This window comes from Ciconia boyciana, chromosome 2 (assembly GCF_034638445.1).
Source record: "Ciconia boyciana chromosome 2, ASM3463844v1, whole genome shotgun sequence".
Classification (NCBI taxonomy): domain Eukaryota; kingdom Metazoa; phylum Chordata; class Aves; order Ciconiiformes; family Ciconiidae; genus Ciconia; species Ciconia boyciana.
Genome location: NC_132935.1, coordinates 43,028,943 through 43,055,228, shown reverse-complemented (window position 1 = coordinate 43,055,228; position 26,286 = coordinate 43,028,943). Strand labels below are relative to the sequence as shown.

The 26,286-nt window shown below is 39.3% G+C and overlaps 1 protein-coding gene across 1 annotated transcript; it reads right to left on the bottom strand.

The window, feature by feature from the left end:
- Window positions 1–758: 758 nt before the first annotated feature.
- LOC140646913 (kinesin-like protein KIF20A) lies at window positions 759–25,497 on the bottom strand. Its single transcript, XM_072851265.1, has 19 exons — window positions 25,490–25,497; window positions 25,132–25,280; window positions 23,896–23,970; window positions 21,058–21,177; window positions 20,007–20,145; window positions 19,724–19,908; window positions 16,166–16,262; window positions 15,487–15,684; window positions 15,291–15,402; window positions 13,555–13,626; window positions 11,392–11,538; window positions 10,606–10,771; window positions 9,125–9,295; window positions 8,324–8,463; window positions 6,890–7,055; window positions 5,142–5,259; window positions 4,995–5,059; window positions 3,195–3,314; window positions 759–1,151 (listed from the first exon to the last, which is right to left on the bottom strand). The coding sequence occupies exons 2-19, from the start codon at window positions 25,261–25,263 to the stop codon at window positions 876–878; spliced, it is 2,499 nt and encodes an 832-aa protein (XP_072707366.1). The 5' UTR covers window positions 25,264–25,280; window positions 25,490–25,497; the 3' UTR covers window positions 759–875.
- Between the last annotated feature and the right edge of the window lie 789 nt (window positions 25,498–26,286).

Sequence of the window (26,286 nt, the reverse complement as noted above, 5' to 3'; positions counted from 1 at the left end):
GTGCCTGAAATGGCTTTAAGAAAACTACTTCAAATTTTGTCATGCTCCAGGCTTCCTTCCTTGAGTTACAAGATTAAGTAATATACTCAGCTATGATTCTTTCAACTCAAGAACATCATATGTAAGTCACCATGATCATTTGGCCTCTAAGTTTATGATCTTAACTTACCTTGATTTCACTGATTTTCTCACCTTTATAAAATGAATAATCATAGCTTAATTTAGCAGAGGAAAATTTTATTATAAACAGATTTTTCAAAGTTTAATGCATATTCTTAGTGGAAATTCAAATTATATTAAAACAAGTTCCTTTACAAAGCCAAGTTAGTTGAAAAATAGCAAGGAACCAGATAAGGCCTCATTTTGTTGCCTCTTTTATGAGGTTTTATGTTTAGCAATTTGCTCAGTTTGGTCCCAATATGGCAGTTTCCAGGTCAAAGCCAGAATATTAAGTGAAGAACCAAGCTATTTTGACTATTTGAGATTAAGGTTACAAGCCATCTGATTTCTAGGACTCAACAATGAAAATGAAATACTTTATTTAAAAAGGTAACAACAGCAGCAGATGAGGAGCATCCCGCTTTGCATTAATCAGGTTTATCAGTATAGAAGACCATGACAGCAGTTACTCAAGAATTAAAATTATATATATCTATTTTTCAAATCACATCCCTATATCAACAGTAAAAGCACAAGTTTAGGTCTATACTTACATAGCTCTAAATTCAACCCTGATTCTGTTAAAACAGTTCTGTATTAAACATTTTTCTGTCAGTTAACATGACAGTGAAGATGGCATCTGAGAGTGAGAAAAAGCTACCAACAGTTTAAGATTGATAAAGAAGCCCAGTAACTGCACACGGATTAATCAAATATTATTCCTTTGCTTTATGAGCCAACACTACTTGTTTTCTTGAAGAGGATGAAGCATCTTCATACTTCCCCCAGCCTTTACCAAGAGGTGTACTAGCAGTGGCTGCTACTGTGGATTTCAGGTTAGCCAACAAACCTCTCCTGGGTTTTTGTTGTTTTGGCTCCTCTGTAGAGAAATGCTTTTTCTGTTCATCAAGTTCTTTTTGCAGGGAAGACACTGTTTCTTCAAGCTCAAGAACACGTTTAGCCCAGTTCTGAAGACTATTCATTTCTTGATCCTATAAGGATAAGGCTGTTAGGTGTGTAAACACTCAAAAATCTTTTTTCATGTAGCTAATTTTCTGTTTCAGATTATTTTACTATACCAGTAAACACCCCTGTTATTACTATGCCAAATGGCTATTCAGTACTCATTTCTTCTGAATTACTTCTATGTAATTTAGCAAACAGCAAACTACAGGGCCATCAGATCTAGTTAGAGACTAAGTCTGACTGAAGAAGCTGATGCTAAAATGCTTAGCCACACTATGCAAAGAATTGCTGTTGTTCTAGGAACCAAATAAAGAAGGCTTTCCTGTCTTAAGCTGCAATTACAGAAAGCAGAACTGGTCAAATCAAAACTTATCATAGTTGTAAGTCTGCTAACCAGGACTGAATGAATGCTTTGAGTGGGCAGAATACAGAGTCTTAAAGATGCTCTCTAATCCTTGTGGTTAACAGAAAGTCACCTTTCTACATCTTAGAACCAATTAAGAAACAAAGTTCAAGATGAATAATTTTCAGTCTCAGACTTAAACTAAAAAGCAGGCAGAAGGTAATTTAATGTTCAAAGAAAAACTTCACTAAGCAGTCTTATACCTGCCTTGCTTCATTTGCAGATTACAAATGAGGCATAGATGCAAAGTGTTAAAAGTTCAAAATTTTCATTTTTTTAAATTTAGGAATCTAGTTGATGTCTGAGGTCAGATGCTGCCAACTTCATGAAGTCCCTGCTTTTGAAGGAAAGATATCTTCTATTTCAGTATTAAGTAGTTTACCTGCCCATATCTTTTATCCAGCTTGGCTACCTCTGCAGGAATGTCAGTATAGCTTTAAAGCCATAGATCCTTAGGTCTTCTTGCACTAACATTTGTGCACTGACAGCTTGCCTGCCCTCAGCAAAACACTTCATGACTAGACTTCCGCGTAGTATTTTCTTTGCTTGACAATAATTTGTGGCATCTTTAGATTAGCAAGAGTTGTCAGTACAGAGTTACCCTATTGACCAAATTGAAAAATGAATCTTGTCTTACAAGATACAAAGTCAAGGAGTGAAACACAAGGGCTTTGAGCTCATAATTGAGGAAATTAGGGACAGAAAAAAGGAAAGCAAAAAACCCAACTTAAGTAAAAACATTATGCTAACACAGAATCATAGAATAGTTTGGGTTGGAAGGGACCTTTAAAGGTCATCTAGTCCAACCCCCCCTGCAATAAGCAGGGACATGTTCAACTAGATCAGGTTGCTCAGAGCCCCGTCCAACCTGACCTTGAATGTTTCCAGGGATGGGGCATCGACCACCTCTCTGGGCAACCTGTTCCAGTGTTTCACCACCCTCATCGTAAAAAATTGCTTCCTTATAGCTAGTCTGAATCCACCGTCTTTTAGTTTAAAACCATTACCCATTGTCCTATCTCAACAGGCCCTACTAAAAAGTCTGTCCCCATCTTTCTTATAAGCCCACTTTAAGTACTGGAAGGCTGCTGTAAGGTCTCCCCGGAGCCTTCTCTTCTCCAGGCTGAACCACCTCAACTCTCTCAGCCTTTCTTCATAGGAGAGGTGTTCCATCCCCCTGATCATTTTTGTGGCCCTCCTCTTGACCCACTCCAACAGGTCCATGTCTTTCCTGCGCTGAGGACTCCTGAGCTCGACACAGAACTCCAGGTGGGGTCTCCAGAGCAGAGTAGAGGGGCAGAATCATCTCCCTCGACCTGCTGGCCATGCTTCTTTTGATGCAGCCCAGGATACAGTTGGCTTTCTTCTAGATTTTCATCCACCAGTACCCCCAAGTCCTTCTCCACAGGGCTGTTCTCAACCCCTTTACCCCCCAGCCTGTACTGATACCAGGGGTTGCTCCAACCCAGGTGCACGACCTTGCACTTGGCCTTGTTGAACCTCATGAGGCTCACATGGGCCCACTTCTTGAGCTTGTCCAGGTCCCTCTGGATGGCATCCTGTCCCTTAAAACTGAGCAGTGTTTTGACATGTACAAAGATGCAGAAACATCCAGTACAACTATAGATACAAGCCATATTACAGTTGCTTTAAAATTTTGACAAACCTTGAGCATGATTGTATGCTTCAGCTGACTGTTCTCTTCTGCCATTTTTCTGTAGCCTTCATTAGCTTCTAGCAGGGTTTCATTTAATTTCTGTATTTTAAACTTCAGAGATTTTATAAGCTGAAAGTAAAACCCATACACACTGAAGTTCAAGACAGCATGTTTTACATGAATTTTGTTTATGACTAGAACTCATACAGACACTGTAAGCATTTCTGTTTAATATTGAACAGTGCAAACTGCAAGATCAAAGCAAGGAAGACTAAGCCTGCTTCTCTTGGCCTCCTAGGTCCCAACCCATCATTTCTGGTGATAAAATACAGCTGGAGCATTCAAGCACTATTGTGCTGAAGCTACTAGATTTACACAGACCTGTCAATCAAAGAACAGCCACACAGACTAAGCTATTTCTGGAACAGTCTGCTCCTTTTCAGTAAGGGTAGTTAAAAGAATGCTCTCGTCTCATTAATGCTATTCATATAATGAATTGGAGCACAGTTACAACAGAAGACCTCACCTTTCTGATGGGAATATTGGTGATTAAGTCTGAGGGAAAAGAAACTCTGAACCAGCAAAATTAATGTTATATCATTAATTTACTTCTACAAGGTTGGAGGGAAAAATATCTAGATTGCTAAAAAAACCTTTGCCCACGTTTAATGGCTGAATTGGAGGGAAGAAAAAAAAAGTAGCAATTACTCATCACACATGCACAGATATGTGAGGCAAAGCAGCAGAAGGGCACTGATGGAACTGACTGCTTTAAACTGCTCTCACTTCAGTTATTGCCAGGCAGCAATCCCATCATTCTAACACTTCTAGCCACACGAAACAATCAATACTGTATCCCCATATCAAGCATAAAAGCCAAAGTTTCTTTCTAGCATCAAAATTTGAAATTGACATAGGAAATGGAAAATTATGTAGAGCTCTCAAGAACAGGAGTGGAAAACAAATGCCAGGGCCATAACACGAGACATTAAACTTGGTAAGGAAAAAGTTATTTTTGGAGTACACTTTCTCAACAGAAAGGGATTTAGGTTCACTTTCCATTTACATGGTTTATTAGAACCAGCTGGAACTGTTTCTCCAACCCCTACTCTTATTTGTTATTAGTGAAAGGAACAAGGCTTGTCTCTTCCCTCCTCCCCATCCTCTTTAAACATGGGAAACTAACTGTAGCCTTACAAGGAGTTCATTTGAGGTATAGACTAAACATGCATACCTAAAAATAATTAATATTTGTTTTCCATAACACAGCCTGAAGCTCCTAATTTCCACCTCTATATGCTACTCAGAACACAAGGATCTTGTTTGTTTGAAGAACAGAGACATTACCCTTTACTTAAGTTCAAGGGGATAGTGGAGTTCAGTACTTACAGAAAGGGCTGGTGTAAGGCACTGTTGTGGCTTTAGATCTAAACTGTTACCAGATTCTGTAACTCTTCCCCTGTGCATGATCAGGCAGCATTTCAGGAAGGAAAGCACTGAGGCCATGGCAGCAATGTTTACAACACACTCCAGTACAAGGCAATATATAATTCCCTACTTCCAACTTCCATCATGTTTACCATGTGACTTGTTACAGTAGTAGATGCCTTTACAAACTAGAGTAAAGCCAGAACACAGCCAATCTCCAGCAAAAGTCATCCACAGTTGGACAAGGGCTTTTTTGTAAACTCGACACCCATTTGCAGGAATCTTCATGCTTTTGTCTACAGTGCAGGTCTTTAAGCATTGAACCATGCCAGAGTTTAGAACTCTTATCCCCAGATTTGTTAAATACTAAGCAAGAGCTACCTCTTCTTTCTCTTTGCATTGTTTCTGCAATCCTTCATTGGCTCTCTTCATCTTATTCATAAGATCTATAGGCAAAAGAAAAGTTTGCTTGTTTATACACAATACCAAAAGCAAATTGAACTTTGAATATCCAAATTAGATTCCTACCTAATTCCATGTTATTTTCAGTAGTCAGTATATCTGAATTTGGACTTCCCAGAGCCAACAGCCTCCCTGACTGTTCATCAAGTTGCCTTTCCAATTGCAGTATTTTACTCTCTCTATCCTGAAAAAAGAAGGGCACATGGTAGAATTTGTCTAAATTTCTGCTTAACTTGATGCACTACTGCACGTCCTTCAATTATACTACACATGTATATTCAGTTTTAAAATAATTTCAGGTGGAAGTTCTGATGGTCATGGTTGAGAAATCACAGTAAGGAATAACACTCAGATCATGAGGCCTTCTAGGAGGAAGTTACTTTACACAGGAGTCAACTCCTCCCATCTGAAGATTTCTAAACTGTATTAAAAGTAACCATACAGTGGAAAGGAAATTTTAGTGCATCTGTGTTAAACACTGTTGCCAGTTAGCTTGCTAAATAAGGAAGAACATATTTCATACAATTAAGTTTCAACCTCAATCTCTTTTTCAGTACCTGTCAGATCCCTAGGGTGGTGTTTCAGAGTGAGAAATCAAACAAGAGTCACCATCAAGAAAAGTTATTGATCTAATTCTGGTTCTCTGAAGCTGCCTGCTCAGATTTTGTGTTGTGCTCTCCTTTGTCAATCAAGAATTTTATATCTTAGGGATTTCATCAGTTACTTATCTGACTTGCTACCAAGACCATCTTGTTCTTTGAATCTTCCCTTATGCAGCCTTGTGGCCAGTGTAAGAGGCAGCTATAAATACAGAGGGCACTATTAAAACTCTTTTCCTCCACCCCAACATGGTGTATAGCTAGGGCTCAAGTGAACATAAAAACAAAGTCTAAGGGCGGGGGGGGAAGGCAAGCATGAAGGAGCTGGAAAAATAGAGGCCATTATACAATACAGTGTTGCTTGTCAGCACCTGAATGGAGAGCTGTAAAAGCAGAAATATTTATATATCACAATCTACAACAGAAACCCACTTCCTTCATGTCTTGAAAGGAACCTGCCTACCACTGGAGTGAGATGTCTTATCGATTCCTGGATAGGAGAGTGCAGTGAGAAAGCACCTCTGGTGTTCTATTCTTCCACACAGACCTTCAGAAAAGACTGAGACGTACAAGTCTCATCTGTTGCCTGGATGCACTTAGCTATCTATGCAGGGGCTAGAAGTAAAGCCTGACAGTTGCACATGGCTAACGTGGCTCAGTTGCAAAAGGAATAGCAACTTACTGATGCCAACTCTGAGCAGTTCTAGGTATAAGTACATTCAGGAGATTAAGTTCTCCCCTGCATAGTTTGACTTCTCATCAGTTTCTTATCCCACAATCCTCCCTCTAGACCTTCAGAGCAGAGATCCATTATAATTAAAATAGCTACCCTGTACTGAATTCCCCACCAGCCCTTTCAGACTAGCTTTCTACAATACACCCTACAATCACAAGGTTCTCCACAAAGCCAGACTGCTGTATACACCATCCCTCTAGGTGTTCCAATCATTGCACTACAGAGATAAAGATGACTTGGATTTAATTGAACTGTGCCCTCAAAGATGAGGAAGTTTAGGTATACACCACAGGTAGTGTTAGACAGAAGACATCTCTATCCTTATGGTTATCACTGGACACCAGAACAGCTAGGCTGAACTGCTAGTTATTTTGACTGTCCAATGTTACATTTAGGATTCCTGAATGATTCTCCTAAGGAAAAGCAAAATTTACAGTTAAGAAGCTCGCATGCATTTTTTATCAGCAGTCAAGTCATACCTCAACTTTCTCTTGTTCAGCTAGAAATTCTTCTATGGGAACATAATGGTCTTCAATTTGTTCCATTGCACACATATAGGCATGTTTCTTGATGGCCTCTTTATACATTTCGAATTTGCTCTCCAGTTTTTCTTCATAACTGTCTTTCATATCTTCCAAGCGGTTGCTGAAGAGAACATGTTAGTTTTATTTAATCTATTAGCATTCCAGCTATTACAATTTGACAACATGACAACATTGCCATTCAACTGGCAATATCAAAGTTGCTCATCTAATCATAAATAGTGAAGTTAGGAGACCAAGAATTACTTTTCTCCCTTTTCTCCTTTTTATTCTCAGTGATGCTACAGACTTGCACCAAGGCATAACTTCTACTTGGCATATACCAACAAAAATGCTATAGGACACATACTTAAGATCTGTCAAACTAAAGTTTTATAAAAAAAATCCACCAACATGTAGTGATAGATATGACTACACCCTATTAGACCTGATATTTAAAGCACATTTCCAGGGGGTGTCTTTCACATTAGTTTTTTTTTGGTTGGTTGGTTGGGGTTTTTTCCTCCATTAAAGATAAATGCCAAATTGATTTTGCCTTATTATTTCAATACATTACACATTACGCCTGTCACAATTTAAAAAAATGCCCCAGCAGTGACACAGAACATCACCTCAACAGAGAAAAAGCATCACCGCTGTTTCATGTGTTTGGCCAAAGGCACCCAAACAATTTTGAAGTCAGTGCAGGTGTTAAACCAGAGCGTGTTCAGCTGGCAACTTAACTTGGGGTTAGTCTCTGTTAGCAATTCAAACAGCAGGAAACTGATTTCAAGAAGAGAAGAGTTAAGAGGAAGTGAATTCAGCTTGAGCAATCGGGACACACTTGAAAAAAACCCCCCGAATTAGTAACATCAGTGCATGCAGCAACAGTAATTTATAAGATAGTAAGCTGACAAAGGTTCATAGGTCCTCCAGGAGCAAGAATCCAGAAGGAGAGCTCAAAGAGATACAATTCAAACTCCCTTAAGCACATGCATGCATATTAGCATGAACAAGTGTAAGTTTTGGAACAATCACAAGCCTCAGTGGGGTACCTGTAACAGTCTTCCACATCTGCTAAATACTAATAACAAGTCAGGACAATCTCCAGTAATTACAAATCAAACAGAGAAAAGTTGAACAGAAAGCAGCATTACTTTTTCATTGTACATAGGAAGAGGCTGATCTGTACAAGTTTATTTTAATGTTCCTTCTTCTCTTTTCATCAGAAGCTTTGAAACTGTCCAGCCCTAACTTCTCTAAAGAACATGAGTATGCATGTCTTGCACATACATATACATGTATACACACATATATGTGTATATGTATAAATGTATGCATTTATATATGTGGAATCCTTTCAGTCTTGAAGAGGACTGCAATATGACTTGCCTCCAGGCTTCTTCTGTTTCCAACAACTGTCGGAACATTGCTTCTGCCATCTCTTTACGTATCTTCACCTCCAGAAGGAGTTTACTTTGCCTTTCTGCAACTAGCTTCTCCTTTAGGTTCTCTGTAGTTTTCAAGAGATCCTAAAATTTAACATATTTCAGTTCAGAAAACAAGCTAGAAACACATATTGATATGCATGTCACATGAAATATTCACACAGACAGCCATCCACAGAGGGCATTTCTACAAGCCTATATTTTCAGGGGGGCTGCACCAAAGGTTAGATATTTTCAAACATGAATTTCTACTGCAAAGACAACCTTTCTCCATCTTGATGGTTTCTGCTATCAAAAAGTTTACTACTGTTTTGGCATTTAAATATTGATTTGTACAACTGCTTAGCATAAAGCCTACTTGATTTTTACAGTTTATTGCTATTAGATTGTACAGTTGGTTTTTTTAAATGCTACATCTTAACTTGTTCCTGCTGTTCCCAAAAGAGGACAAACGACTAAATAATGTTGGTTTAAACACATATACTGCTTCCTTACTCTTCTTGTCGAGCAATCGGTTGAATTCCAAATTTAGCACTTGGCCTAACCAGAAAGCCACAGGCGGCCCCTTCCACAACTACTTCCTCCAAACTAGACCACTAAGTCTAGGTCTGCCTGACGCTGAGCAGAAGCTTACAAGTTCTCATTTGATACAGCTTCCAGCACATCTCTTATGGTAAAAGATTCTAATATTACAACTAATAGCAATGGCTTTCTTGGTTACAATTTTGAGTAGATATGTATTTACCTCATGACTCAGAATGGTGATGTCCACTTCCTCTTCTGCAGTGGTTTCAGTACTGTCAGGAAAATCATCTACAGATGTGCTAGCATCAAAGTGTATGATACGTTTGCCATCACCTCCAACTAACTTGGGTGGAAAGTAACCAAAACTTTTGGGTAGGATTGTCTGGATTACCTGGAAAATCCAGAGTTGAATGCATTGATTTGTCAATGCTGTCAATATTGCAGATATCACAATACTAGGAAGAAGTGGCATGAATGCATTGTTGTATTTACACTATAGTTAATGACTACAAGAACATTAACAAAATTTTCCATAGTTTTTAGCAGACAAAACCACCTATCAATATGAATATAAGACTTTGGTACCCTAACAAAGTGAAAATGGGAAAGATTATCTACTAACAAACTTTGCATGCTTATATAGAAACGTGTTTTCTCTCCCCCTAAAATATAAGGTTTTGGTGTAGTTTCCTGGAAAGTTAATGAAAAGCAGCAAATCCCTAAAACATTTTCTCCTTCCTGAAATACTGTGACAAGGATTCAACAATTCATACAAGTTATGTAAAGATTTTAAGTATGTATGTCATAGGACAACATATCAGAGAAGCTGATCCTCAGTGCATGCTCTTATCTTATGATGAAAGTTGCAGCTGAACAGAATTAGAAGAATCTTTCTCTCAGATCATATTAGACATGCCATTACAGGCTTGGAATGTGTCAGAACTAATCCATGGTTCCACACTAGAAATGGACTTTATTTATGCCATGAAACACAGTATAGCTCACCATCCCACTCCCTGCAAGAAGCAGCTTCTAGGGAAGCTGCATGAACTTAAGACCAAACATCAGCCCCAGGTCCTGAATTTAATGGGAGGCTGACAAGCAGAGGTAGCAGAAAAAGCATGAAAGCATGTATATTTAGCAGAGTTTTTTTGCCTTCAAAGGGGAGGAGCACAGTACCTTCAAGCATTAACTTACAAATAAGTCTTCTGTTTTTGTTATTAATTACTTGCACTTAGCCAAATAGGAGCAATGCAGGCACAAGAGATCTCATTCAGACTACAAAATAAGAGGCTGCTACCACTACTAGCTGTCCAAGAAGTTTTGAACAATTGTCATCTTGTGCAACAGATGCTTAACTGCACACAGGTTAAACAATTCATCAAAAGCCTGAATCAAAATCTTGCATTTGCTCAGATATATGGTATAACCAGTCATATCTGAAAGCGCCAGGACTATTTTACACAGTATGTCTGTGGTGTAGAACTGAACAAGCCACAGACAGCTGCAGCTATCTTAACTTCTTACTACAAATAGGTTTGAGGGTGGGCAAGACTACTAGAAGCCTTTTAGAGGGAAGCCACGTGCAGAAGAATTAATATGATGCATCAAAAGTCCTAATCACACTCAAGTCCATACAACCTGATTATTTCACAAACCAATAGTAACAAAGAATAGCAGAGAAAGTAGATGCACTCTTACCTGTTTGGCTATAGCTGAAAATTTCATTACATGTAGTGTTTCATCATATGTGGAAGCATGCTGATTAATGTTTACAATCATACAAGCTTTGCCTTTTCCACAAAAGAACGGCTGAAACAGACGAGTCAATTTGCTCTCTCTGAACGGAATATAGCTTGGCTTCATCCTCATGGAGAAAAGAATAATAAAATTGTGGAACAAAAAATTGTAAGAGGCCTGTGCAATGCTGTAACTTAATTCTGTTTCTCTTTCAGGAAACAGATCCCATAGGATGCTCATATTTAAGCCTAAGCTATTTCACATCAAAGAGCAAACTATTTCCTGGATCTCATAAGCTCTACAACAAATTAAAGTATTTAAAAGTAAGAGAAGTAAAAAGTGTCTGCATCACAGCTCCCTAGTGTTGAAAAACAGATCCTGGAACAAGTCAAAGGCTAAACACAGGATTACCTGTCAACTGTCAAATGAGTCCACCTGTGTAATTTGGAGGTGGAAGGGAAGAGGATGAAACAGGAGATCTGTGCACAAAGCATATTGCTCATATGCACACACTGAAAAAAGCTTGGTAGTTTGCTGCTAATTGCCTTTTTTTGTTCTCCACAAAAAACAGTTTTAGAGAAAGAATGTTCATTTCAGGTTTTCTAGTGACATCTGGAAAAAAGGCAGCTTACAGGATTTTGTAGATTTGTATTTTCCTCTGACTTTGTGAATCCCTTGCAGAAACATAAAGGGATGCTTAGGGTTTCAACCTAAAACTCAGCATGTTGTTTACAACTTGTCACTTACTTTGGATTTTGATTTTGCTTCAATGCTGCAATGCATTTTCCAAGGATATGAAGAGAATTATTAATATTTCCTGCTTCTTTTAGTCTGTCTCCAAAGGCTTGTGTTTTATTACACCTCTCTGATCCAGCCAAGTCACAGAACGACAGCCTGCATGAAAGAATTATCCAGAACACACATACAAACTTAATTCTAAACAGTATGAAAATAGAACTGCATGTCTTAATTTCTTTATATGTCTAAAGTCTAAACAAGCGACTCATTTCAGCCTACCTAGATCACAGAATAAGTTGTACTTCAGTGTTGACATTTTGTCTGGAACACACTACGCAAGGTATTTAGGATAACAGCACTAACCTATCTTCCTATTGTATATAAAGATACCTGAACAAGATTGCTGCTCCTAAGACAGTCTATTCTGCACATTCAAGAAGTCTGCTTATAGGCTTAATTTAAAACTTTGTAAGCATTCTTAAAGAATTTGGTTTAGGAACCCAAATTTTGTTGCAATCCTAAAGCGTGCGCTTCCAGACAAGACGAGGAATTTATGAAATAGTTTTGCATAGTGGGGCTATGTTACAGAAGCACTTTGACCGTCCCCTTCACCAGTTCCAGCACTGAGAGGACTGCAAGATAGTAGTAGGCTTCAATACACTGCAGTCTGCCTCTTTTGGATGCAGAAGAATGTGCTTCCTATTGCAAATAAGAGGCCAGAAGTCCTTCCCAGATCACCTTAGAGCTCTTTGGCTATAGCAATTGAGTGCTGCTAAACTCAGGCCACTGAATTGTCCCTCATGGTACAATAGGTTACAATCAGAGACAATTAGCCTGGATAATCAAGGAATTTAATCACTTTTACTTAATATAAAGAAAGCCCTTGAAATACAGGAAGCTCTGGAAGTTAGAAAGTTTATGTAACACAACTATTACTCACTTATACATACACTTATTTACATAAAATAACACCTTTGGAAGATCATAGCCTTTCACACAGTTGAAATATGTACATATTAATACTATACATATTAATAAGGCACATATTTCAACTGTGTGAAAGGCTGTGATCTTATGATTTTTATCCTTTTCAGTACAAGATGAAGAGCTTTTTTTCTTCCTTAAGCAACATACAAACTGTCATTCATCTAACAGCTGCTGCAAGCTTTGCCAGGGGAACACACCAAGACACAAAACAGCAAGGAATACAGATACAGTCATTTCCTCAAGTTATCTTTCCTTAGAGTATTTATCACCGTAACATCTGACATTAAAAGGTGTTACCTCACAATGAGGTGTATTTATTACCAACTCTGCTCAGCAAAGACAAGAGAGAAATCAGTAGGAGCTATAACTGAACTAAAACACTCTGTTAGAGGACTGTCCTCATTTTTCCATATCAAGCTAAGTGGACAATTAATCAGGGAAAAAAGAAACGAAAAAGCTATCTAAATGGCTTCAAACAGCTCCAAGCCACTTCCTCTAAATCACAAAATAACAAGAGAGGTGTAAGGACTTAGCACTGCTCTTACACAGTGCAATGACATTAGCATTTTAGGTCAGGAGAACAGTTATTAAGCAAATCACCTCTTACTGTAGATTGTACCATGGAGCAGTCCCAGAGCACATCACCTGCATTCTTTTTAGATGACAGACTTGAATTTGTGTTCCAGGAGCACATCAAATGTGCTGCCGCAAACATTGAACCCATAAACTCTAGTCTGGTCCCAAAGTAGAAAGATACACTGGCATAGCTTGCACCTTGGGTCTTCAACACTAGCTGCTGTGCTCTGACTTTAGAGACTGGCATCAGCCAGCCATTTGAATTGTGAATACCACACTATATATTTGGGTAATACATAGTACTACTCTGTCCCCACCTCCTCACTATGTAAGACAATATACATCTATTTCCCTCAATTTACATATTACTGACAGAGTTTTAACAGATTCCTTCAGCCAAACCTTAACAGAATAAAAGAGACAGGGGAACACTTCTACACCCATCCCTATCAGGTTTCCAGTCAGTTTTATGCAATCAGTGGAGTTCTGATTTCCTTCTCAGCTCTCACAGGATTTATTAAAAGAAAGTTCACCAGTTTAGCATGCTTACACCTTATCAACTTTTCTAAAATATTTACATTCTGGTAATCAGCTGAAGCATTCACTTACTCTGAAACTCCAAGAACACGCGGCTGATGCTCATCAGTTAGCTTTAGTAGCCTGATTGAAAATATACTGTGACTGGAATGGAAAGAAGTCCTTTTTAATAACCACAATTATGAAAATTAAGCAGTCACTGAAGCAAAGTAAAATTTGTATGCTACAGAAAGTTCAGTGCTGAAGAAAGAACAAGAATTTATTCACTAATTTATGTTAGTTACCTTCGCAATGCATCATTCACCAGCAAAAAGCAGCAATAAAAGTTGTATTTTGTGACTTTCCATTTCTTTCAATACAGGAAAGGGAAAAATATCGCATGAAGCATACAAGCTGTCTTGGAGAAAGAACAAGCTGCTTCACTTAAGTCTACTGATCATAAGATGAGTACTCAGGTAGCCACTTCATATACAAACTTTAGACAGTATCTGAACTCAGTAAATCTGAAGAATTAACTCCTTACAAATAAATAGGTGGGGGGAAGGGAATAAGTTTAGGTTCAACAGTCCTGTAATTTTGCCTACTTCAACATACAGTTATTTGTTCAGTTTTGAAATTATTCTGTTTTCTAGAAAGGTTGATTTTGTAATACTGGAAAATCCAGTTATTCTGTTTTAGACATCAAGCTACGAAGCCAGTGGATATGCTGTCTGAAACCAAAGAGAAAATCCCAGAACCAGAAGGGTCCTGTCCCCAGTTTATCCAGTAAATCAGGAAGCACAAGAGACAAACTTCCTCAGTATATATTTAAAGCAGTGCTTTACTCCTCAGCACCAACCCACAATTTAAGAATAAAGTTTCTAAAAACAAAACAAACAAAACCAATCTGAAACCAAACAAAAACACAATTCAGAAACAAGCTAAGTGGAAGTCAGCATATTCTCTGGAGCAAAAAGAGGACATTCTAGGCACAAAACTCTGCCAGAAAAAACACAGTTCTTTTTTGCACTACTTCAGGCTTGAGTGAAATTCAGGTGGAATCATAGCATGAAATTTAATGGCAGCTGTCTTTAGCTAATACAGAACAGCATAGCTCTTGCTTTTTAGAGAAAAAGCAGGCTTAGTAACACTATCATTATATTAGCTAAATATACAACATGGCCCTTCCACACTTAAAGGGCAAATTAATAAGAGGGCATTAAAATCAAGTAAGAAGGCATTTTCAACAGAAAGTATACCACTTTATTTCCTCCCACTCCATAAAACCAGATTCTCCCTGACCTGTCTCCCAGAGCTGGGTAAGAGCTAGGGGCTTAATTCTTAAGATACCAAGTAAGCTCAGCTAGAACACAGCAATCTAAAAGCATCTAGATAATCTAGCAGCATTGAAAGGTACTGCATGACTTGCTCCTTCCTACATCCCCTACTGACAACCTCCAGGTTTCCAAGAATTGTACTGCCAGTGATGAAGAACTATCCAGCTTTTCCTTCAACATCCTCACACAGCCATTCCAGTCAGCACCATTAGCATTTGCCAAGATGTATAGCCCTGTTAGCACTCAAAAATAAACGTGATTTGATCTTTTTGGTTGTCCAAAGCCATGAACAGCAACCCTAGTCCAGCTACTATTAAAGCCATAGGGTCCCTCCTAGCTTTCTTCCAGAATGAATTTCATAATAAAACCAGAATGATCAAGGAAAGACTTAAGCTATTATTGAAGAGTGTCTCATTTCAAACATATTCTAAAGTCTTCTCCCTCCCCTTAAAAGAAAAGAGACAGAGTATGTTTATAATTAGAGGAACAAACCTCCTACTTGATTGCTCATTCATTCTAGTACAAGCAAAGCTTCGGTTCTTGTTTCCTATTTTTAGTATTTTGCAGGCTTCTTCAGTGCTCTGAATGTTAATCCACTTTAAGTCTGTGAAAAGAGACCTTTTACATACACTTCTGATCATCAAAAAAATTATGTGAAACTGACAAGGTCATAAAACAGTATTATTACCTTTAATGTAAGAATTTCCTCCTTGATCCTCACAAATTCTTAAGACTCTGCGCTTCTGAGTTTTTGATGTAGATAATACATTTAATAGGTCATACACATATTCATTATAAATTTCACAAAAGGAAATCCACACAGATGCTTGTGTTCTTTGGTGTATATTAGTCCTATATACATCAAGTGGAATAAAGTTGTTCTCTGCTAACCCAAAACAGAGAAAGAGTTCAATGATCAAACAACTCACTGATAAATTTTAATTGCAGTATATAGAACCTTCTAAAAGGAGGAGGCTTGTATGTATCTCTGTTGTACAATGAGATACACAGTACTATATAACTTTGAGTTTACTCAAGAACGTTCAAACTTCTCAGTAGTCACCTGTAACCAGAATATGCCCAAGTTCTAAGCTATTGCCCCCCTCTACTACAAGCTTCCAGCAGCTTATATACTAGCCTTGCAGAACTAAGCCTCCCTCTTCCCCCAAAAGGAGCAAAGCTATCAAAATATTTTTACATTGTTACTGTTTCTCCTGAGTTGAGCCATTATAATTTGGTTAAAAACTCTATATATTTACTTTGTAGTATAGTACAGAGATCTTTTAATCCACCAATAATTTCTCAGTTATATTCCTAAATGTCTGTTCTTTTTTTTTTCCCCACAAAGTTTTTCCACTTTATTTTACCTAGTGAATCAGAAGGAAGACTTTTTGAAGTGCAGTTGAAAGAAGCCGACTCCACATCACACATATTTGTAATAGTATTTGAGATGCTTTCTGTCTCCTTGAGAAAATGAGACAGTTATATCCACGTGAACAGACTATGAGAACAGCAGAAGTAAAAAGTGACAGTAATTCCAGTATTTAAGATTTAAATATTGCAGTAGTATTAAGTGTTAAACCCCCCTTACTCTGGCTGCAAATGAAATGTTTTTAACAATACCAAACTAAAATCAATAAATGCTCTTTCCCTCACAAGAATTATTGTGCTCTGCTACTCCCAGCAACCTGTTTTGGAGGCCAATTGCTGCTAACATAGTAGACTTACTTTACAGTTCTGGGAGAACCAAGATCCTCTGTTAGTCTGACAGCCCAGAATGCCTTTATGAACTATTGGACAAATCTGAACAGTACTTCAGTCAACCAAAAGAACTGGAGAATTAAGTTTCTTTCAGGAACAGATAGCAGGGTGGTGGGCAACAGAGAGACTAAAGCAGCAGAGATTCCTAATTTGCTTGCTTGTTGACAATCACTTTTGTAAATCACAGGCTTGTGCCAGGTCTGTGAAAGTCTGAGTCAAACTTAAAGACCTCAGAGTGAAGTGATAGCTTCATAAAGGACTTAAAGATCTGATAAACCAACAGTCTATGTTGGTTTAATTCAGACTGAATTAAAAGGCCATTAAAAATCCTGTATAGATAACAGCGCAGTTTCTTTAAGTACACGTTTGCTGAACTTCTTTACATCAACAAAATTATTTAAAAACCTGCCAAGACCTTTCAAAGCTTAGGCTTCAGATTACCACTAGGAAAACTGGTGTAATGAAGTAGCAACTCCCACTATTTAGAGATTCCAGCATCTCCATGTACTACTACCTGCCTCCCCGTATTTTATACACCGATATAAACTTTCATTAGGACATTCACCCTGATTTCCCAAAACCCAATCCTGATAGAGGGTCATCCTACAGTAAAAGAGGGGAACAGATTCAAAGAAGTAAACCTTAACGTTCTAGCTATTAGAATGCAGTGCTAAATTCGTTATGGATTGTCTACTGATGCCTATGTTACTCGGTATATCCAAAATGGAATTTTTACAAACAGAAAAGTATGAAGCCATACTTTCAGATCTTCCATTTTAAAGACACATACCATATGATTTTGTTGTCATTTATTTTATAAATGACCATTTTGCAAAGACTGCACTGTCTATATGTTTATGTTGCTTGAGTAGTTACAAGTATAACCACAAGCATGGATTCTATTCATTCTGTTTGTAAAGTACAAAGCAGAATTCTAAAGCAGGGCAAGGGACTGACACACATGGCACATGTATACATGTCAAAAATGTAACGGAATGTAAAAAACCCAGTAGCACAGTACTTGTGCACATGGTAAGTTTTTGTAAAGGTATTTCAACAAAACTGAATGACTTAGCTATGTTGCTATACCATTCTTCAAATCCTAAGACCAAATACAGAAAAGAACACAAAGATGACTGCCTGAAAACAAGTGGGAACAGGAACTGACATTGTTTGCCAGTGACAGAAGCTGACATTTAATAGCAAATATGAGGACAGGTGGGAATAGGAATGCAAGTAAAGCAGCTTTTAATCCAGTAAAAACCAGTATTTAATCCAGTGAAAAGAACAAGTACAGGGAAGGAAAGAGAGGGTGTGAACCATACCAAGCAAGAGTTTTTGCAGCAGTTTTGTATAGAGGACAAACAGTAGAACATTAAATACAAGGGTATTGCAGTAACTCAAAGCAGTTTAAACTGAGAGAATGAAAGGAACAGCAGGCTCTTTCTGCATGACATGTAAACTGAGCCTGGGAAAAGGGCCTACAGAAATCCATGTAAACCAAAACCAAGCCCACCAAACCGTATCTGCTCTCAGGTTACAAGCTTGAGTGAACATCTGAACAGTGATGCTATTCACAAGCTATCAAGCAGCACAGCTTCAGTACTGGGGATAGCTGAGCTATCACTATGGAAGCATTGTAACTCGTAAGCAAGGTCTTGTCCTGTATTATTTTCTAGATGCATTTTTACCTTTCCTTCCAGATGGTGGAGTCTTGCTTGCTTGCTTTTCACTGTAGTGCATCAGCATCTAGATCACCTACTGCAACATTCAGTAACTAAACTATGAATAAAGTCAGACTGTGATTTAACAGAAAGGAATATTTGTATAGAGTTATCTTCAAAATAAGATGGCTGACCTCCTGTTCCAGACCTTGAGCTCCTGCTTATTCCTTCTTGCACACTTGTAGGTTCCATATAGTTTTTAAAAATATTTACCTACTATCCTCCTGACCATCTCAATTTTTCTTTGAGACCCTCACCCTCTGTGCATACACACACACACAGTGTGAGTGAGCTTTTAAGACCCTCAAAATAAATATGCAATCTTTAGCATCTTTTAGATTATTTTTTTTTGTCTGAGGTCTTTCCTCAGAAGTTAACCAGAATCAGACTAAATGAAGTTCTGTTTGCAGAGTTTAAATTAAGCAATAGAATTTAGAGTGGAACTTTACATATGAATTTGATTCATAGAAGGATATTCTTTCAGAGCTAATTGGAGTACTTTAACAACATTGGTATTAAAGACCACAGAAAAAAGAAAACCCAATCATTACTTCTATACTTCCCAGAATTCATTCAGAGGTGCTTTGAATGATAACCCCAAAATGCAGTAGGCTCACAGTTCAGGTTAAAAATGTTCTGAACATAGGGAAAAAAAGCCAGACATCTTGCAACTGGTCTTAGAACAGTCACACACACAAGTGTGCCCATTTTCTGATGAGACCCATTTCTTACACTGGAAAGAGAAATGACTAGATAATGAGAACAGGAGGCTGCCACAGTAAAGGACTCCTCTATTCTAGCTACAATCTTCAGAGACCAGAGTTAAAGATGCATACAATCCTCTAAAGCAGGCTGTAATCCTTTTAGGAAATTCATTTTGTGGCATCTCACTTCACCTGCTGTATCAGAAAAGTTTCTTTATGAAGTTACATAAATCACGGGTTTACCAACTTTTTAATCTGCCTTAAGACTCTTCCACCAAAAGGGACTCTTCTGCCTTCTTTGCTGCCCCTGCTAAGATGTTGCCATCATCTCTCCTGAGCTAGTACTGGAATTTGAGCAACTGCCCAGAGATCCAGCCTGGGAACCTGACCCAAAAGAAGATTCACTTAACAAGAAGCAGGTTTTATATAGGTCAGCTCTCACAGACTTTTACAGGGCTAGTGTCACCACAGTGTCAAAACTGCTCCTGTATGGAAATCCAGGCTTTGCAATGGTTTTTGGCTTGAACTGTGTGCTGCCTGCTGCACAAAGTTCTTCCAGTTTACCCTGAGCTCCAAAAACAGCCAGCTGCCTTATTATTCCAAGGTTCACCAAATATCTGTACTGTAGATTTAGATAAATCTGAAGAATCAATAGATATTTTATTAGAGATAGTCTGTTAGACCAGAAGTTTTTAAGAAGCTTCATGCAGTAACAAGGAAGTATTTGGTCACTGACCTCTTTCAGTGATGCAAGAATAGCAGTTTTTATGGCTTCTTCTTGCTTAACTTGTGCATCTTCTAGTTTCTTAACATCATTGCTCAAATATGGTTTGAAGTTCATCTTCAGGTAATGTCTTCCCCTTATGTGGTTAAAAATCACATCAAGTGAGCGAGGTAAAATACCAAAATCTTTTGAAGTCCCTTAAAAATAACAAAAGATAAAATGTAGAGATTCACACAACCTTCTCATTGGATTTTGACTTGGTTGTTATGTATGGTTTTTGGCAAACATTTTATACCTTGGATAGTGAATGTCTTGCCTGCGTTTGTAACCCCATAAGTAAACACCAGTCCATTCACTCCATTAACATACGCTCTTACTATCTCTTTCATTGAGCCTTCAAAAAATTCGCTCTGAGTAGTTTCTGGTCCAAAGACCTTGGAGAAGGGAGAAAAAAAAGAGAAAGACAAAAAAGGAATGATAAATGGCACAAAGAAGTTTAATGTATCAAAATATTAAGCACTGATTAATAGTGACTAGTTTTTCAGAGCAAGCTGAGTAGGAGATACCAGCTTAGTTTTCTGTCTTGCCTGAACCCCTTCTGATTCAAGATTTTTTGCTGGGTTCTCATAGGACGCCTGCTTAAGTCTGAGAGGCACTCAGGCTTGCACTTATTTTTGAATATTTTCCTACTCCTAAAATAAACTACTCAGAATGCTACTAAGCACATACTGTTTAGTGGATACTTTCAAGAGCTTTGCTAATGATGCACAACTCCCTCCCCACTGTACCAATCACCCACAATTGATGAGAAGATCAACATTACAATGGTCTAAATGACTCAAAGCCTGGAGCTGTTTATGTTTTGATACTGTAAGAACAGAAGTTCTTGCAGTAGGTAACCCGAGTTAAGAAGCCTAATTCCAGTATAGAAGGTTTAAGCAGTTAGGCTGCTATTCTTTCAAAAGAAAGTCCCTAAACACATGCTTACATAAGTCCCTTTAAACAGGTGATTTCCTGCAATACTTCCCAGATGAGGGCATCTGCAGGAACAGCAGAACCACTGTAAGTTTGTGCCTACAAGAAGCTTCTGTGGCATCTAATCAAAGAAAACAGAGCTACCAAAGAACCTTTCTTGTCTCATCTAATAGGCACCTCCATTGTAATACAGCTTTCTTGACAGCCTAACAGTAAATAATAAGCAGTCTTGTTTTTTTTAAGGCAAGTACCATCACATGTAATTCAAAGAAGAAAAATCACATTGCATGATATAGTAGAAAATTCAATTTTTATCATTACAGTGGGGAAAAAACAAACTACAACGAAAAACTAGAAAAAAGTTTGCCTACCTGAGAAAAGGTGAACCTGTGCACAGAATGACCAATCCCTCTTTCACTGTTTTTCATTGCAGAAGACTCTTTGGGTGCATTAAGAATTACTGTCTGGGGATCTTCAACAGTTACACAACCCTTAAAAAACAAGACAAGGTAAACCGAAACACAACACAAAATTATTTAGGAAGAAAGCTACCTAAAAAAAAACAACCACAAAAACCCTAGTGTTTTCATCTGTTTACCAGAGCTAGAGAGTTGCAAAATTTACATATAATCTCTTGAGGTGTGTAACGACTACAGAGATATCCACTTCACATGAAAGGCAGAGTGTAGACAAAGCCAAGGCAATTCTCTGGAGTTTTCTAAGAGGTATAAAATTTTTCTAAGGTTCCTTCCAGCAACTTTTTTTTTTAAAAAAACACTTTCTAAACCCTGGTATTTTGTGACTGTGGCTTGCACAATCCTAGCTATGAAAACAAAGCTATAAATAAACCTACTAGTTTTCCACTTCAATCATTTTCAGTGTAAAACAAGCTATGACCAGCATAAATAAAATAAGTTTGAAGCATTATCCTTTGATTGATAGATGGTGTTATGAGTAATAAAGAAAACTGAATTAGTTTCAAGTAATTTGATTGCCATTTCTCAATTAAGTGAAGGTGAGATGCAATTACCTAGCACTCACTAACTAGATAAATGTAGAATGCTGTAACCCAGGAAAATTTCTTTTACACCAGACAGGCTACCAAAAATACAAACTGAACTACCAGTATAGCTTAACAGTGCCTTGAAGCATCACCTGCAAGGACTGATTGTAACTAGATCTGACATTTATGTTCAGAGGCTGACCAGCACTGGTAAGACTAATAATACATGTGTAGCATGTACATAGGAAGTACTGCTCTTCCTAAGAGTCTCAATTAGCAATTCTGTTTATCAACTAGTATAGAAGCTCTAAGAAGCTGGATACTGAATTTAGACAAATCACTTGCTCACTGTGCCATGCTCTAAATCCATGTACTCTTTAACATTCCTCCGACATTACCAGGAACAGAAATGCAGGTCAGATGTACTAAATCCTAGAGAGCTACAAAAGAATCCAACATCTGCAGCATGTGCCATCAGCTGCCACCGGCCTCAGATGCTCATGAGTAGAAGCCTTGAGGTAGTCAGATCTGCAGAGCTGGAATCCAGCTAGTAACACGTCACTCTCATTGTCTCCCCCAGCTAACCCTGCAGGTAAGTTGGCAAGAGTTGGACCATTTCTGGCACTGTACACATCGTTTATATCCAAAGAACACAACTTCCTGCTCTCCCATGGATGACTCCAGAGAATCACCAGCAGTTGTATCAAGACTACAGAATTTCATACAGTGCTCTTATACTTTACTTGCATAAATCATTATCTCTACAAGCAACAACAGATCAGTTAACCTGTTGATTATCTCTGTTTAAAGCATCAGTCTACAGCTGTAAGAAACAGGGCTTGGGTTCTACTTTTTTCTTTTCTTGTTGCATATTTGGAACAAAGATGCCTTCCTGAAAATTATGCATGGCAGGGAGGAAAAAAGCACCTAAAAATTAAGTTGATCTCTCACTGATTATAGAGATGGGAAGGGTTTTTTGTTTGCTTGGTTGCTTTTTTTTTTTTAAAATTTGTTACCAAGCATCTTCTTCACAGATTCTGGTGATAGTTAACAGAGTAGAACACATTGAAGATGTTGAAGATCTTTCAAGCATTTATAGTTTTTGGAGGCTGAGGAAAAAGCATTCATACCATGCAAAAAAGGTTATACAGCTAATATATTGGAAGATCAACTATTTCATCATGAACTACATGAAGACAAGAACTTTAAAAAAAAATCTAGTACAAACTTCAACACTTACTTTTTTCCTCCTTGCTTTTAAGAACAAGTAGTTTCCCTAATGGTCAGATAGTCAGAAGTGTCCCATTCCAAAGAAGAATGAGATAGACAACTCTTAAGACAATTTGATTTTGTAAATCAATTTACCCTTACAGCCAGCTCAGATTGCTCAATAATACCAGACTGGAAGCACTGTGGCAGTGCATACTTCTCAACAAGAACTGCCTAAGGTAAGCTGAATGGAAGTTGTGGGGAGGGGGGAAGGAAATCCAAGTGAAAAAAATACAGAGGTTCCAACTCTGGCAGATTAAATGCAAGAATACATTTTGAAAAAGCAAATCAGAACTAGTATTAAATCCTTCTCCAAACAGGTCAGGAACAAGAGGACTATAAGAGAGCCTGTGAGACCCTGCAAATGTGAGGGCTGAGAGATATGCTGCAGAGACCTTGCCCTCCAAGGACAGCTAAATGAATTATTTGCATCAGTGTTCACAATGGAGGGGGGAGGGAGGAGTATTTCTGTGTGTTTGCATGTGTACATGTATGTGTGTGTAAAACACTGAAGCATCTGAATCTTGACAGTATAAACTGTAGAGGTTGTAGAAAAATTGGAGCAGCAAGTCACCAGGGATGAGGTAGCAGACTATTCTGGCATTCCAAAGAAACTCAGGGGCCAGATACCTGAATTACTCCTAGAATTGCATAATCTCTTCCATGAAACTCCTTCGTTTCTTGAGCGCTGTACAGAGTCAAGAGTGACACCAACTTTTAAATAACATACACAGTGAAATTTTGCAGAGCTACAGGTGTGCATGTCTGTACCACGCAAATTAGTAAAAATTGTGATTAAAAAACCCCCACATTTACCCAGGTGTCCACTAATTCTATTTGGAAGCAGTACATGGCTTTTATAAAAGAAAGTTCTGGCTTACAATACTTGGTGTTCTTTGGGGAGAAGAAAAACTTATTTCTTAATTCTCCAACTAACCTGAGATTCATGGTTTTCAAGCTCTGCTATAGAAAAGGGCCTCACTCTCAAGAAGACTTTCAAAGGTTGATATGCCTATTCATTAAAAAAAAAACACAGTTATAATGGCCACTTCTTAAACAGAACACCCCCAAATCATATCAGCATACATCTCTGATGCAGTATTTCCTCTTTTATCTTACTGCCTCACTTTCTCTTTCCTTGTGAAGTTCAGACCCTAAGCTTTCATTTGCTTCTTTACCTCCTAATGTCCTTAAGTAACCCCTTTTTTGTCCCGTCCCGTGTCGTCGTTCCCCCCCCCCCCCCATGTTCTTTTATGACAAAGGCAAGTTTTTTATTTAAGAAAAGCACAGTATTGGCAGCACAAACTGCACTGCTTCCACCTTCTGGTCTCCCTCTGTATTGAATCCAAGCTGTATTTTCTTATAGCTGCTCTGCAGTACTGCTCTTCCATTTTGTACACGGCATGTTCAGTTCATAGATGGACACATTCTTAGCCTCAAGAGACAGCTTCGTTACCACCATCCAGGCCTTAGCCCCTCATCTTCCTCACAGTAACAACCATGAAACAGTTCTCAGTTGCTAAGGTGGGCTTTTCCATTCCGTACCATTATACAAAGGTCTCCCCATCCAGGTGAAGCGTTAATAGCAGGGAGATTTTGAGAGGGATCCCAGCATTCCTGCCTTTCTCAGAGAGCTTCAAAGTCCCTACTTTGGCAACTTGTTCATTCAGCAGATGGACCTACCAGAGGTCTCCACAGCCCTCCCATGACCAGTACTCCGCTAATCATACAAAATTAAGTCACCTGAGGGAAGTCAATCAGGAAACCTATCATTCTAAAAAAGCAGAGATGGCTATACTATCTTCAAAAGTGCACTGCAGCACAGAATTATAGGTTTTTATTTCCAAGCACCTAACAAGTTTTCAACAAGGGTCTGTATCCTTTTTTAGCTTACTGAAAAGAACCTTACAGTCGCTTTACATTCAAAGTGCAATTACTGAAGTCCTTCACTTCCTTCTCAAAAGCTTAGCACAACACATCATGTAGCACTGACCATCTGCATTTGCTGCTGGCTATGATCTACTTGTAAGCAATGAGAAGTAAGCAGAAGAATCAAACACATCGTGGGGGCAGGGGAATACAGCAGTTCTTACCAAAGAAATATTTGTCAGAATTAAGGCGTGGAAAAAAAAAACCCCATAATCAGAAGACATATTACAAAACCAATCCACACCTCCTGTTCCTCTGTATTAGGCAATGCTGTTGACTCCATAGGTGAGGGTTTATCCACTATATTCAGAAAAGAAACTGATTCCAATGTATCAGATACATCTGCAGAAACATAGTTTTTCCCCTCATCATCCATTGTTCTGTGCAAAGGAACTTGTAAGGGGAAAAAAAAAAATCCATTATTTTCTCACCAAACAGCCAAAAATACACAGAGCAAAATAGAGATCAGAGCAGCTTGTATACAAACAAGCACTTCTGAAGAAAACAAGGTCCTCTAAAGAAGCTTGGAAGTACAAAGGAACCTTAAAACACAACTGGCAGTTGGGTTATACCGAGAAACATGCAAGTGAAAGCATACTAACTGCCTCTGTTGGGCATTACTCTCATCCACCTGCAAGTGCTGGGCCACAGCCTGTAACCCCCACCCGTGAAAGGCTCAACACTCCCCAGGCGTCAGAGACTCGGCCCTCAGGCCCAGGCCCGCACTCAGCCCCGAGGCCACCGTGCCCTGCCTCAACGAACCGACGGACCGTCCCCTCAGACAAGGCCCCGTTCACACACAGGAAAGGGGCAGCCTAGGGGGACCGGGCAGGCATCGCCAGGCGGGCGCACCCTCCTCAGCGCAACGGCGGCCGCCCGCCGGCGAAGGGGAGGCGGCACTCCCGCCCGGGCTCCGCGCGGAGCCCCGCGGCGCCCGGCAGCCACGCCGGGCCGCGGTGCAAGGCCTCACGCCGAGCCCCGCCGGCAGAGCGCTCGCGCGGCACCAACCGCCGCTACCTTGCCGCGCGCGGGAACCCGCGAACACCCCCGCGCGGGCGGGGAGGGTGCATTTGGGCGGGGGAAGGCGGGCGCTGATTGGCCGAAAGGGAGGGAGCGGGCGGGGTGGAGCGGCGGTGACGGACTCTCTCCGCCCGGCAGGGGGCGCCGCCGCACAGCGCAAGGCCGCCGCACAGCGCAAGGGCGCCGCGGCGCCGCCAGCCCCCGAGCGGGGGAGGCGGCGGGGGGAGCGTGTGCAGCGTGTGGTCGTGACGCAGATTTATTTATCGTTTTTAATAAGGGATGGGGGAAGGAAGCGGTTTGAACGGCGAAGTAAGGCGGCGCCGACGGCGGCAGCTTAGCGGCCGAGGGAGGGGTGTCTTGCCTGAGAGCGTGCTGGCTC

Excerpts from the sequence above, each read along its gene's own strand:
- LOC140646913 (XM_072851265.1), bottom strand. The coding sequence starts at position 25,263 with ATGGATGATGAGGGGAAAAACTATGTTTCTGCAGATGTATCTGATACA. Across the intron at positions 21,178-23,895 it reads TTGAAAACCATGAATCTCAG|GGTTGTGTAACTGTTGAAGA; the intron begins GTTAGTTGGAGA and ends TTGTTTTTTAAG. Across the intron at positions 5,260-6,889 it reads CTGAACAAGAGAAAGTTGAG|GATAGAGAGAGTAAAATACT; the intron begins GTATGACTTGAC and ends TTCTTTTTTCAG.